Source organism: Oryzias latipes, chromosome 2 (genome assembly GCF_002234675.1).
Source record: "Oryzias latipes chromosome 2, ASM223467v1".
NCBI classification, from domain to species: Eukaryota; Metazoa; Chordata; class Actinopteri; order Beloniformes; family Adrianichthyidae; genus Oryzias; species Oryzias latipes.
In genome coordinates, this window is record NC_019860.2 from 13,967,818 (window position 1) to 13,981,068 (window position 13,251).

The window sequence follows — 13,251 nt, forward strand, 5'->3', positions numbered from 1 at the left end:
ACACCCACGCACACTCATATTCACACCTATGGACAATTTAGATTAACCAATTAACCTATGAAGCATGTTTTTTAGACAGTGGGAGGAAGCCAGACACCCCGGAGAGAAAACCCACGCATGCAGAAAACCTCAGGTCCCTGAGCCGGGACTGTGTGGCGAAACACTGCGTAGTTAGTAGTTTGTTTTACTACTTTGAATGACTAATTGACCTTTAAAATGTTTTGTGGCATCGCTTGATTCCCAATCTTTTTAGTGCAAACCCAACTTTTTTCCTTACACGCGGTTTTGTCGTTATATTAAACAACAGTTTAACTAAATAAACAAAAACAAAAAAAGATTCGGATGCATCCACTTGCAGACTGCTGGACCCATTTGCGTCTTTTGTTCGTCCGAGCAGATATCTGGTTCAAAATGGTACGGCTGGATATCGCTCGCCCTTTTTTGTCGCACTGGTAACGTCAGCTTGAGGGGGCTGTGAGGTAGCCTGTAAACAGAGAGCTCTCAGCAATGGGAAGGGGGGGGGCGGTCTTTAAAATGATTATTTCTCTTGTTATAAAACAACAGCGGGTGCATTAGGGTTGGAAATGAAACAGACTGGGATGCATCATAATTGCATCGGCATCTTTTCCTGCATAAAGCAGGTTTTTTTGCACCCTGAAGACATCAAAAAACACAACATCTTTGGCTCAACGACCATGGTTAGAGGAGACTTTTAGATTAAAAGGCTCCTGAAGTTTGGGAACGAGCGCAATGAGAGAGGAGCGCAGTTTCTCAGCTCCCTGAGATGTCTGATGAACAAGGCGTGCGTGTCTGAGCAGGTCCTACTCGGAATCGGGGCGAAGCGTGTTATCTGTCTTGCTGATTACAGAGGTGGGAAGTCTCGGAGCCTTGGAATAACAGGGCAGATAACTCCTGGGATTCGCTCGCGAGAGGCTGAAGCCAGGCTTTTTTGTTTGGCGCAGCCTGATAAAGCTCTTGACGTCAGGAGAACTTGCAAATGTGCAACCTTGTCTTCAGTCTTATCTGCAGCTGGAACCACAAACCTGTTGACTGATTAAAATAAAGGAGTGGAGGCTTCAGAATAAAAGCGGGCTGAGCTCATGTTGAAGGAGAGTCCAGATGAATGATTCTCCAGCTTTGTTAAGGGATTAAGCAGCTTGAAGGCTGCTTGACACATTTCTGTATTCATTTATGGAAGGTTTGTACAATCATATAGCATAAAAAGATGATGTAAGATGTAAAAACCTACTGTAGAAAAATAAAAAATAGGCTAAAAAAATATAAAAAGCTTGAATAAAAGTGTAAGAAATGCATCATCTTACCATCCAAATTGATGTTGTAAATTGAAAAAAAGTACTTCTTTTCAAAAAGGAAACTAAAATTACAGCAAAATAATTCTAAAACAAGACGATTACTCGTCTGAAATTAAAATTCCTTAAAAAAAAAACAGATTAAAATAAAAGAATGCCATAAATGAAAAGTGTTTGCTATTTACTAACTTATAAGACATTTACCGTGTGTGTGTTTGTGTGTGTATATATATATATATATATATATATATATATATATATATATATATATATATATATAGATATATATATATATATATATATATATATAGATATATATATATAGATATAGATATTCATTCATTTAATAAGAGAAATTAACAAATAAAGTAAAATTTAGGACAAAGTGGAAAACCCTAAAAAGGAAAACAGGTTAAAGTTGAACATAAAATGTGAAACGTGTTTTTTTTAGGCTAAAAATAATAAAAAGCTTAAAAAAAGTGTATTAAGACAAGAAATGCACCATTTTACCATCTAATAGAATATTTTAAACTAGTAAAATACAAAGCGAGTTTTTTATTGTTTAGAAAACAAGGAAAAATATAAAATAGAAAATAAAAATCTTAAATATAGAACGCCTTTGTTATCTAACAGATGAAAAGATGTCATATGTTGAAATCACTTTTTTAAAATTTCAAAGGTTGAGATTAAATAAAAAAGAATATAAATGTTACGTTTTTGAAAGACATTTTGATTTAAAAAGAAATGTAATTCTTTACTAAACAAAATAAGGAAAAAAAGAAAAGTTTAATTTTAAAAGTGGAAAGCGTTGTGGGATCTCATAGATGAAAAATAAGACTTGATACCACTTGTTAAAAACTGGAGAAAAAAAACCTGAATCGACAGTTTATTCCTCCCAAAATCCTTGTTTTCTTAACTCTCACCTGTGTTGTCATCATCACCACACCCATCCTCCTCTGCTCCTCTCCTCCGTTCCCCTCCCTCCTCCTCCTCCTCTTCCTCCTCCTGAGGCTTGAACTCTGACCTGCAGCGAAGGCACTGCAAGCAAACAGTTTTAGGGTCCGGCTCCGACTTGCGCCGCTGGTTTTCCTCCACCACATGGGACAGAACATCACTCAAGACCTTCAAAAAAAGAAAGAAAAAAAAAAGAATCCAATCTGACAAAAAGACACTTCTGAAAATCAAGTCTTTTTAATGTTGACTTTGCTTGGAGTCAACATTTCTTTTTGTTTTTTTTTGTGTCATACATAAGCCCACAAAGGAAAAAAAACAACCAGAATTTGTGCTAATGTTGTGCAATGTGGAAAAAAAAATCATAAACAATCCCGCTTCAAGTATGAAAACAAAACAGATGCCAACCCACGAGCATGACTGAACTCGACTGAAGTGGCCCGTGGGCGTCATTCTCCATGTACGTACTCTTGCCTGGTGGCGTGCACCTTGCAAGTCTGGCATATCTGGCACAACGGTGAGTGAGGCAAAGGGTTCGGTACGGAATACTGAAAAGAGTTCAGATTTTAGCGGGCAAACCTGCGCTGCCTGCTGAGGGTTGTCGTCTAGAAGGACGTAGCGCTTCCTCCTCTTTGCCTCGCTGATGTAGTCAAAGTGCAGCTCCACAACAGGAAGCAGCTCCTTCGTAGTCTGCTGAGACAGGCAACGGTCAAAACTCCTCTTTAAAAACAAACAAACAATAACAAAAGTTTAAAATAATCGATTCAATGGATTGTCGCCGTTAACACTGGCGATGTCACCATCGACACCTAAATAACACACGCTCTTTGACATTCTGTAATTTGTAACTCGTAAACTGATCGACTTGAATCCGTTGATTCTGATGCGAGTGTTGCCTAGCGACGCAAAGCTGTTTTTCTGCAGATCAGTATCAGCTGACAAACACTGATTGTTTGAATACATATATAAATACTTTATATATATATATATAGATAAAGTTTTGCATATCAGAAAAAGGCCGCTTTTTTCCAACTTCCGAATCCGCTGGAATTACCGTAATTTCCGGACTACAAGCCGCTACTTTTTTCCTGCGCTTACAGCCAGCCTTGCGGCTTATTCAGTGACGCGGCTAAATTATGTATTTAATTGGCGGCCGCCATGTACATACTTTCGAACTCAGTGAATAGTTTGAATTCTAGCACAAGGCATTTATATTCAACACACCTCTTAGCAGCCAAACAGCATGGACTTGACTTCAGGTCTTAGACACTTCAGTCATGGTTCAACAAAATGAAACACGCATGCCCGGCCGCATCCCAGAATCCTTTGGGGCCATTAGACCCAACGTGCATGTGATCGCCGCTACAATATGATGAAGCTTTCAAGTTAAAAGCAATCGTTAAAAGCAGCGTAAAAAAGTCCACCGTCACCAACGGGTTTGGAAAAGCCGGTTTGCTGCGTGACGGAGAGAACAGCGCATGGAGTGAATTTACACTCCATTTACGGTTTCTAAGGAAACCGTAAAAGCGGAATTTTGCTTTGATAAACTCACAGCCTCCGTGTGAGCTGGAGACATCTCCTGCTGATTGAGCTGCGGGGCCGATGGCAGTCTGATGGCTCCCACACGTAACAACGCATCCGCCCCTCATACACAAAACGTACAGTTTTAAGTCCGATTGCTTTTCACAGAAACGATTTGCTCCATCCACCGGCGCAACGGGGACGAAGTGCTCCTCCTTGAAGCCGCCCTGGCCAGAGGTGTCGCAGTAGATAGGAAGGGGAGACAAGGAGCGCGCGGGGCGGGAGCGGAGCGCAGAGGCGTCCGCGGAGTGCAGAGGCTTCTGAATTCTGACGCACGCGCCGCACTGAGGCGCGTGTATCACGCTGACGCACGCGCCGCACTGAGGCGCGCGTATCACGCTGAGGCGCGCGCTTTTCAGTCGCCGCTGCTGTATTTTACCGGTGTGTTTTCTAACCAGTCCTGTTACTCCCATAACGCTGCTGCGAAACAAGCGGAAGGTGAGCTTTACTCGTTCACCCCTACATGCACTGCTGATACTTGCTAATTCTTAAACACGTACAACAGAATGGCGAGCCGGGCATTGGCCCCGCCTTTAGCCCCTAAGACTCATGGGAAATGTGGAATCGCGGATGTAAATTTCCTCATTATAACTGAGGGATGTAATGTTGATTATATGGTTACTGTTTGTAATTTTATGTTAGATACCTAGATTGTCAATAAGTAAAAAAAAATGAAATAAAAACACCATAACTGAGGAACTTGTGAACAGAATATAGGTCCATGCTGTTTGACAGATGTCGATACACTCAAATACGTGAGCCAGAGGCAAAGCTGGCACCACCCACAATGTGCTAATAAATTGCACTCACTCTGGGATGCTGGCCTTGATCTGTCAGGATGACAATATCGCCTAACACATGCGCGGCTTGTACTCTGACGCGGCTTGTGTATGTATAAAAGCAGTCAAACACGTGAAAATGGGTGGGTGCGGCTTGTAATCGGGTGCGCTTTGTAGTCCGGAATTTACGGTACGTTAATTCCTGCAAAAGTTTAAAAAAAAAAGGCAAAACATTTGATCGCAGATCCACGATGGTTTTTCTTGCCTCCAAACATTTTGTGTGCGGCAGCATGCTACGGGTTCAAGAGCAGGAAACGTTTTTTTTGACGCCATTAACAACAGAGCTTTAGCTCCAGTGTCTTTATTCTTTGAACTAGCGCAGCTCTTTAACCGTTCACGAAATTAACGGATTCTGGCGCGGATAAAAGCAGCTTTACGCTGATATGTAACATTTCACGGTAGCAACTTCTTCTTTAAGCAACTAACGTGTATTAGCTGATTCTGAGAAATGTAAAGGGTTGCATATTTGCACAAAGATGCGACGATCCGCGCCAGAATTCGTTGGAATTACGTTAATTTCGTAAACAGTTACCGTAGTTCAAAGAGCTTTTCTGGAGCTAACGCTTTTACACCGGAGTTGTTGCCGGAGACACCCAAATTAAAAACATACTCTTTGACGCATCGTAAATCCAAAACTGTTTACACAATCTCTAAAAATCAGCTGATTCTGATGCAAAGAAAAGAAAACAGATTACTGTTACACTGTTGTGCAACACTGTACGAACGTTAAAGCAACTTTTCTTGGCTCCAGAATCCGCTGGAATTGCGTTCATTGCATAAACGTTGAAAAGTTACAGCAGTCGAAAGAATATTAGAGGGTTAAATGAGCCTCAAAAGACCAAAAATGGAAAATTTCTGATTCTTCTATAAAAAAAAATGTAATCGCAGATTCACTTTTCTTTTTTTTTTTTTTTAGCTTAAGTCGAAATATTTAGCATGTAGACGCATGCTGCTGGTTCAGGGGCAGAAAAAGAGGGGTTTTTTTTCAACCCTTTAACATCGTAGCATTGTGGGATTATAATAATCGCATAAACGGTCGAAGTGTTCCGGTAGTTACAAAGGTGCGTGTTTTTTAATATATACTCTATTTTCTTTTACAGACCTTCTTATGGGTCCATTTACCTAAGTTTTAAATATTGATCAACTTCTTCAATTGAAGGTCTGTCACTCTTTTTTGGTGCTTGAAGTACCTAAAGTTGATCATACTTGTGTTGTGGATGCTAGTAAAAGTAATTGGGGCAACTGTGGTATAGTGGTAGGGCGGTTGACCTATGATCGGAAGATTGCAGGTTCGATTTCTGCCTAGCCCGCCCATATGCTAAAGTGTCCTTGGCCAATTACTTAAGTGATAGAAGAGAAAACTGTATATATATTTTTTTCCTTTTTACCCCATGGGTCCACTGCGCCTCATTAGTCTCCACCCGGGTCAGGCTGTCCAACTCCATCCGGTTTCTCTCTCGGCCGCTCTGAACGTCTACCTCCAGCACCAGCTGCTGCTTGACGCACAGGAACACCTCCTTCTTCTCCTCAGAACTACCCTTCTCCTTTTTGTGGGGGAGGACCCCGACGAGCAGCGGGGGACACAAGTCCACTGACGGGAAGCGGAAGGACAGATTAGAGCGCTTTTTTAAACGTATCATTGATAAAGGCAATCTTACCTCCTAGCTCCTCCTCTTCTTCGTGATTGGTCTCCCTGCTCATGGCCCGGGACAATCTCCGGGATTCCGGGCTGGGCTCAGGCGAGGCCGCTTCCTGCTTCCCTGTTACGGCGTCCGCCACGCTGCTCTCCAGGGTGGACTCGGTGTGTTGGTGGCTCTGACTCAACCCCTGTAGGGTGGACTCCGTTTCCAGGTCGTGCTCTGCTTCGAGGACTTCCTTTGTTTCTGATGAGAGCAGCGGCGGCGGGAGGACCTCCACCGAGGACATCTGAGACGTCTCCTGCCCCAAATCCGTCCATGGACATGGGGCGGGGGCGCCGAGGCCGTTTGTAAGAGCTGGCTGGGTTGCAGTAACGCTTGCCGGCGCGATTGGAGGAGGTCCTCCGTCCAGATGGTGGTGGTACCTCAGCCAGTCTTCTCCCAGCTGATCCCTGAAGCTGGACATGCGCTCGATTTCCTGCTTGTGGGGAAGAACCAAGTCTGATAAAAAAAATAAAATAAAAAAAAAAAGACATAAAGCTTCATTCATTTATACATTTATCTAAGGCAACAAACCAGAGATGATGATTCTTTTTAAAGGAACAAACCATTTGCAGAAGACAGGGGGCGGGGCTCATAATCGGTGTCGCTCGGCTCAGAAATGCTGGCCCTGCGCACCTTCACCTTACTCTGGAACACAACAGGAACGGAAATGGTGATTCCGTTCACTCCAACTCAACAAAAGAGCTGGGAAAACAAAAACCCTCTCACTCTGGATTTCTTCTTGCGAAATCGCGAAACCCCGATTTCTCTGACAGACATGCTGTCGCTCAGATCCCCGGCTCCGCTGGACGCTTCCTGGTTACTCGGCTCTTGTAGGACGATGACGGATGGGGCGGTTGGTATATGAACCAGCTGGCTTGCTTTTGGTAAAACCTAAAGTTAAAAAACACTTTCATAAACATCAAAACCAGATGCATTTGTTATTTTGGCCAATTTCTTCTGCCTCATTTAGCAACATTTGCTTTAGAGCTTTAAACAGATCAAATACCCTAAAATGTTTTTTTTTATATCTTCTCTTGCTATTTTCCATTTGACTTAAAATACTTAACAGAAAATTAAAAAACCGAAGTAACTAAAACATTTAAGCTTTTTTCCTCCCTTCGATTAAGATCTTTCACTTGGCATAATTATCTTAGAACTATAAACAGGTTAAATTTGAGGTTTCTTTTTTATTTGACTTTTTCTTTATATATTAATTATTTTTTCTTCTACTTTTTTTAAACAAAATTAGCATTTAACTTGACAGTTTTTGCTGCCTTTTTGGAAATTTGTTGGACTTTTTGAAAATCTGTGTGGAAACTTTCACATTCTTCACTCAAAAAAATAAGATTTAGGCGCACTTTAGCGCTTTATTTTTGCCTCAGCGGTTGATCTATTAATAAATTTAAAAAAAAGAAACGTTTGTTTTCTGGTGCAGTAATAAAGCTGATAATGACAGAAACAGTGATTTATTGTAGAATTTTGTAATAAAAGGAAATGCTAGGATGGCCAGGCGGCCCAACCTTGGTTCCTTGAAGCAGTCACCCTATTTGTTTTCCAGCTGTCTCTACCCATGCCTGATCCTGATTCTGATTAACGGGAGCACACCTGATCCAGGTAATAGGGCAGGAATACCTGGAAGACAAACTGGGTGGAATTGCATGAGGAACCAGGGTTGGGCTCCTTGGTTGTTCCAAACTTGTGTGGGCCCAACCCTGGCTTGGAAAGCTTTTAAAACAGACTATTTAAGGTATTTTATTCTTTGAAGAATGGTGGAGGGTGGCAAAAAACACAATAAAAAACTTGTAAACTGGGTTAAGCTTAAGTCAAAAACAGTAAAAATAAACTTTCTGGAATCTCACAAGGCTCTGTTCCGTGCCCTCTACTTTTTAGGACAAACATTAGATCAAATTTAAGGGTGTATGCCGGCGGTACACATTTGGTTTGCTTAAAGTAAAAAAACAGAGTTCGGTTTCCTAGAGAATCCGGTGTAGGTACCATAACCGTTGGTCCTGGAACTTCCGTTCGGGGTCCTTCGGGGTCCTGGGACTAATGCTGACGTCACATTATGTGATTGGCTGTACATTGGTCTGATGACATACCAGATAGTGATTGGTCTGGACAAATTACGATACTACCATAGAAGAAAATATTACGAAGTCTGTTGTAAGCAAACACAGTTCCAACAGAAAGCGAGATTTTCCTCTAAAATTGCCTTTATTATTGTTATGATTATTACTGAATGCATGTTCGCTTTTAGTTGTTTTAATCCGTGCCCCCAGTGCTTTATTATTGGCAGAACGGACCCGAAAGAACAACATTTAGCCGTGGTGACAACATTTTCAGCCACGGCTGAACTTAAACTGGAATAACAAAAAAAAAAAGTCTTTATAAAAATTACAAAGAATATTGTCAGACACAATTTATGAGGGAAAATAACTTTAGGTTACAAAAGGGAACGTGAAATGAACATTTGTAGATCCCGAGCAGATCTTGATGCTACGTAGTTTGTCCAAGTGGGGCTACCGTAGTGTGAGGTTACCTTCAATCGAAAGGACCCCGAACGGAAGTTCCAGGCCGAAGGGTTATGGTACTTACACCGGAACTAATTTTCAGTCCGGATGCACCCAAGCGGACCCCAGTCTGGGACCAGCAACCGCTCTCTGACCCATCTTTTAAGGTGGTCTCGGTTTATTTCCAATTGAACTGAGCATCGGTTCAAACTGAGATTCCTCAGTCTGAAAACAATCCGTCCTCGGAATAGAACAACTGAACCAAAATGGCCACCGTAGTCAACGTAAACAGAGTAGGAATGAACCGATTAGCCGTGGACAAATGTAAACCAACGGTTGTCGTGTCATCAATCAAACAAAGAGTCCCAACTGTTATATGTATTAGAAACGTTCATTGTAAAACGTCTCATACATGCTTTTCTGTGTCTCGACACGCAGCACGCGCTGCTCTGACGTCACCCTGAAAGCTAGCTTGTAGTTCCTTGACCCCTGTGCTAGCCAAGGCACTTTTAGTGGGGAGTGGGGTCATCTAGACCCCACAAGACAGTGCGCTAAAATGATTGGTAATCTTCACTGGTGTCCATGGATTACATGAAATCCTCTTCACCTTTATCCACCTTTGTCATGGTAGGGATAACATGCCAATGTAAGAGTGGGGTCATTTTGACCCCACAAGATAGCACAAGGGTTAATAAAATTATTTTAAAAACAATACCATAACACCACAACCATGAGACACAGCAACTCGTTGAAATGTGGTCGGACGAAAGCAGGCTTATCAACACTATTTTTAACGTGATAAACATTGCTTCCGTTTTCCTGACAATCTATATGCCATTAACACTTGAAGCGTACCTTCATACCCAACGTCTCCTCGCCACTGCAGTTGCTAGCATCCTCTGAGTTAAAACACCGTAGCCGCCGTGCAGCTGCGGTACCAAAGTAACAAGTAAAAAGTGTTGTTCCCAACGTTCAAAACTGGTGGTCGACAAATAACGTTTTAATAAGTCCTGCTAAGAATTGTACTTATAGCGCAGCGCGTCCGTCTTTCTCTCGTCGTTTTGAGCCGCCCTCGTAGTTCCTGGCCAGTGACGGAAAAGATCTTCAGTCACATGGTTTTGTGTACAAGCTCTGGTCCGGAACAGATGGCAGTTTGAATACAGACCAAACGCAATGTTCGGGACTCCATCTGGCGTTTTCCACTCTGAATACACCCTTTGTATAACTTCATCAAAATTTAGTGGAAAGGATAGAAAACTGGGCCAGACTTTGCATGAATGATTTTATTTGAATGGAGTTAAAAGACCAAAGACTATTTCATGTCCCTATATAGTTATTTTTAAATAAATGACCAACTTTTGTTTTACACTTTACTGCCAACAAACCAAGCTGGCAAACTGGGTGTATTCACAGCCCCAAATCTGCTTTGCACACATAAAAAGAAACCATAAAGGCTGGATTTGATCAAAGAGGCACATGTCTGCACTGGATTGGAGAAAACCAAAATCCAGATCCGGTGCTGATCTTGTGTTGAACTTCGACCCGCCCAAACCTCATAGGTCCCGAGGAGTAAAGGAATAAACCACACGACAGACTATCAATCATACCAGAAGAGATGAGCGTCTGACTTACTGCTAACTCAGAGGAGGAAAGCAGGGTGTCGTCAAGTCTCAACTGGAAGGGAACAGAGAAGCAGCACTAATCTTTAGTCTTTAACCCTTTTATTGTGAGACTCCGCGCACTAACAACTCACTTTGAGGCTTGCAGCTCTCGGGGATAGATGGCGAACGGCGCAGAGGCGGTGCGTCTTCTGGAAGAACAGTGGGTTTCCTTGCAGATTCAGCTGCAAAACCCAAACAATGATTGCACATGGGAAAGCAGAGTACGGCGAGACGCTTTTGAAGGGGGTAAAAAGCACGTCTTTACCGTGTTGAGGCAGTGCAGTAGGGAGAGCGGAGCCAGCTGGGAGTGCTCCAGCAGCAGGTTGTAAGCCAGATCCAAGTGCTGGAGCGAAGACAACTGCTCCACACCTGTTTGTGTGGAGGAACAAACAAACAAACAAACAAACAAACCAAGAAGCAGCTGAAAAGGTTGGTCTATGTCAGGGGTTCTCAAAGTGCGGCCCGCGGGCCAACGGCGGCCCATGCGGAAGAGTTTTTGTGGCCGTCAAGAAATCCTAATTGATGGTTATTAAACCAGCTGTACATTGCTTGGAAAAGTATTGTTTCGTGGATTCTGGCGACATCTGCAGGGAAAGAAAGGAACAGTGTATCAATGTCACCACAAGAGGGCAGACGACATTTTCGATGTCACTGAATCTGCGGAAAAAAGGAAGGACCGTGACGACGGCAGTGGAAAGGAAAAAACGTTGTGTTGGCGAGGAGAAAAGGCGCTTTCAAAGCAAAGTGGTCAAATGCTTAGTTTGTCGTACCTCATGGGCTGGATAAAGTCATGTGCCTGATTTGCAAGCAGGAATACTTAAAGAATTCAAAATAAATCGCCAATGTTTCCAAATCATAAAAACGATGACAAATTTACCGCAATAAGCTCTAACAACTACGACGAGGCTATGCTGCACAGCAAATGTTTACAAAAATGTCTAAATCCAGTGAAGCTGTGACAGAAGCTCGCTACGTTGTGGCGTTGGAAATGGCCCGGCGTGGCGAGGGGAGATTGTAAAAGAATGTCTGCTGAAAGTAGCTGACATTTTTTGTCCAGAGCAAAAGAAAAAAGTTTGAAGAAATAAGTCTATTCAAATACTAGACGAGTAGGAGATCTGGGCAGCAACCTCCGGGAAAACAGCTGCAGGACCTGGTTAACCTGGTTAACTAACTAAAGTTAGTAAAAACACCTTTTCCTGTTTATCCATTTTTCTTTTTCACCTAAATTGGCCCCCAGTCTAATGTCAAGTTCCTAATTTGGCCCTTCGCTACAAAAACCCCTGATCTAGGGGGGATTGTTTCCTCCTAAGAACTGCAGCATCTTGATGTTCGTGCGCTAAGTGCTTCCCCTGGATCATCTCCCCTCTTGGATTTCCACTGACAGACGTCTTGAAGGCCCGCCTGACGCCCTCACCGTTAATCGTTTCCAGCTCGTTGTTCCTGAGGATGAGCGTGAGCAGCTTGGACCTGGCGCTCGGGCCGAGCGTTGGCGCCCTCTGCAGGCAGTTGTAGCCCAAATTCAAGTGCTCCAGTTCACTTAAAGGCTGAGGAAAAAGCAGCAAGACATTGCAGAATCCGCCCAAATATACATACAAAACAAAAAGGTTTGAAAAATGATTACCTTTAAAAATTCTGTGCACTCCTGGATCTTGTTGTGGCTTAAATCTAGAGATTTCAGGACATTTAGTAAACTCTATCAAAGGAAGGAAAAAAGTTTTTTTCCTGTGAGATCAACGACGGAGCACGACCGCAACAGATGCATTAGTGAGGCTCACTATAGACTGATCGAGGCAGGCGATGGCGTTGTAGCTGAAGTTCAGCGTGTGAAGCTCCAGCCACGGCAGGGCGGAGCTCAGATCTCCTCCGCACAGCGACAGCAGCTCCTGTGAAGCAGGGGAAGCCGTGAGTCTGAGCGCCGACGGGGGCGGCGGACGCCGGGCGAGGACTCGTGAGGTGAGGATACCTCCAGGGAGCTGAGGCTATTGGAGCACGTGAAGACCTCCAGCTGGGAGTAGACCCCTCTGAGACCCTCCAGGAGGTGAGGGGGGATCCGCTTCAGCTGCAAGACAAAACAGATCCAACCTTTATTTTGATGGTTACTTTCTCTTTTGATGTCAAGAAGAAGAAAAAAAACACCCTTCAATTGAATAGGACACATGCGATTTCTGTTGCTTTAATCTCCATAGCAACCATTGGATGTTTTGTTCACTTAGGGGGGTCCAACTAGCTGGTGCAGATGGGTTTTAGAAGGGGAAAAAGAAAAGTATTTGAACCCCTTCCCGAAGAGTGCAAAGTGCGGTTTTTCCACCCGCCTGGGTGGGACTTTGCGGAAAAAATTTGATTTGGGCGGTTTCCGCGTCAATTTGGCAGCTTTCAGTTCGGTTTATTGTGAGTCTCTAAGCTAACTTTTATTGTGAAAGATATTTTATTTTGAAAAATCACCGGATCTCCTCACATTACTGTCACAAGGGTCCTAAATTAGTCCAGCGGTGAGTTTAATATAGTAGGAAAAAAATACTTTTGGTTCCTCGGATGTGCGCCCAGCTTCCAGCTGTTGTCCCCGCCCACCTGTGTTTGATGTTTTCATTTACCGAATCTTTACCTAAAGGTGTTGAATGTGAAGTTTTAATGAGGTTCGTGGAATTATTTCATCATTTTAATAGTGTTTTTGGCTTTCGGTTTCTCCTCTTCCTCTCGGTTTCCGCTCGATCGAGCAG

At 43.0% G+C, this 13,251-nt stretch overlaps 1 protein-coding gene across 1 annotated transcript in view; it reads right to left on the bottom strand.

Annotated features, from left to right (window-relative positions):
• The window catches only part of stk11ip (serine/threonine kinase 11 interacting protein), a 41,687-nt gene that overhangs the window by 25,701 nt on the left and 2,735 nt on the right, over nucleotides 1–13,251 (bottom strand). The window contains exons 5-17 of the mRNA XM_011483764.3: nucleotides 12,498–12,593; nucleotides 12,310–12,417; nucleotides 12,156–12,227; nucleotides 11,949–12,078; nucleotides 10,800–10,903; nucleotides 10,627–10,716; nucleotides 10,506–10,547; nucleotides 7,090–7,254; nucleotides 6,927–7,008; nucleotides 6,340–6,819; nucleotides 6,070–6,272; nucleotides 2,841–2,951; nucleotides 2,234–2,432 (exon numbers count right to left, since the gene is read on the bottom strand). Coding sequence (XP_011482066.1) covers nucleotides 2,234–2,432; nucleotides 2,841–2,951; nucleotides 6,070–6,272; nucleotides 6,340–6,819; nucleotides 6,927–7,008; nucleotides 7,090–7,254; nucleotides 10,506–10,547; nucleotides 10,627–10,716; nucleotides 10,800–10,903; nucleotides 11,949–12,078; nucleotides 12,156–12,227; nucleotides 12,310–12,417; nucleotides 12,498–12,593 — 1,882 coding nt within the window. The remainder of the gene's footprint in view (nucleotides 1–2,233; nucleotides 2,433–2,840; nucleotides 2,952–6,069; nucleotides 6,273–6,339; nucleotides 6,820–6,926; nucleotides 7,009–7,089; nucleotides 7,255–10,505; nucleotides 10,548–10,626; nucleotides 10,717–10,799; nucleotides 10,904–11,948; nucleotides 12,079–12,155; nucleotides 12,228–12,309; nucleotides 12,418–12,497; nucleotides 12,594–13,251) is intronic.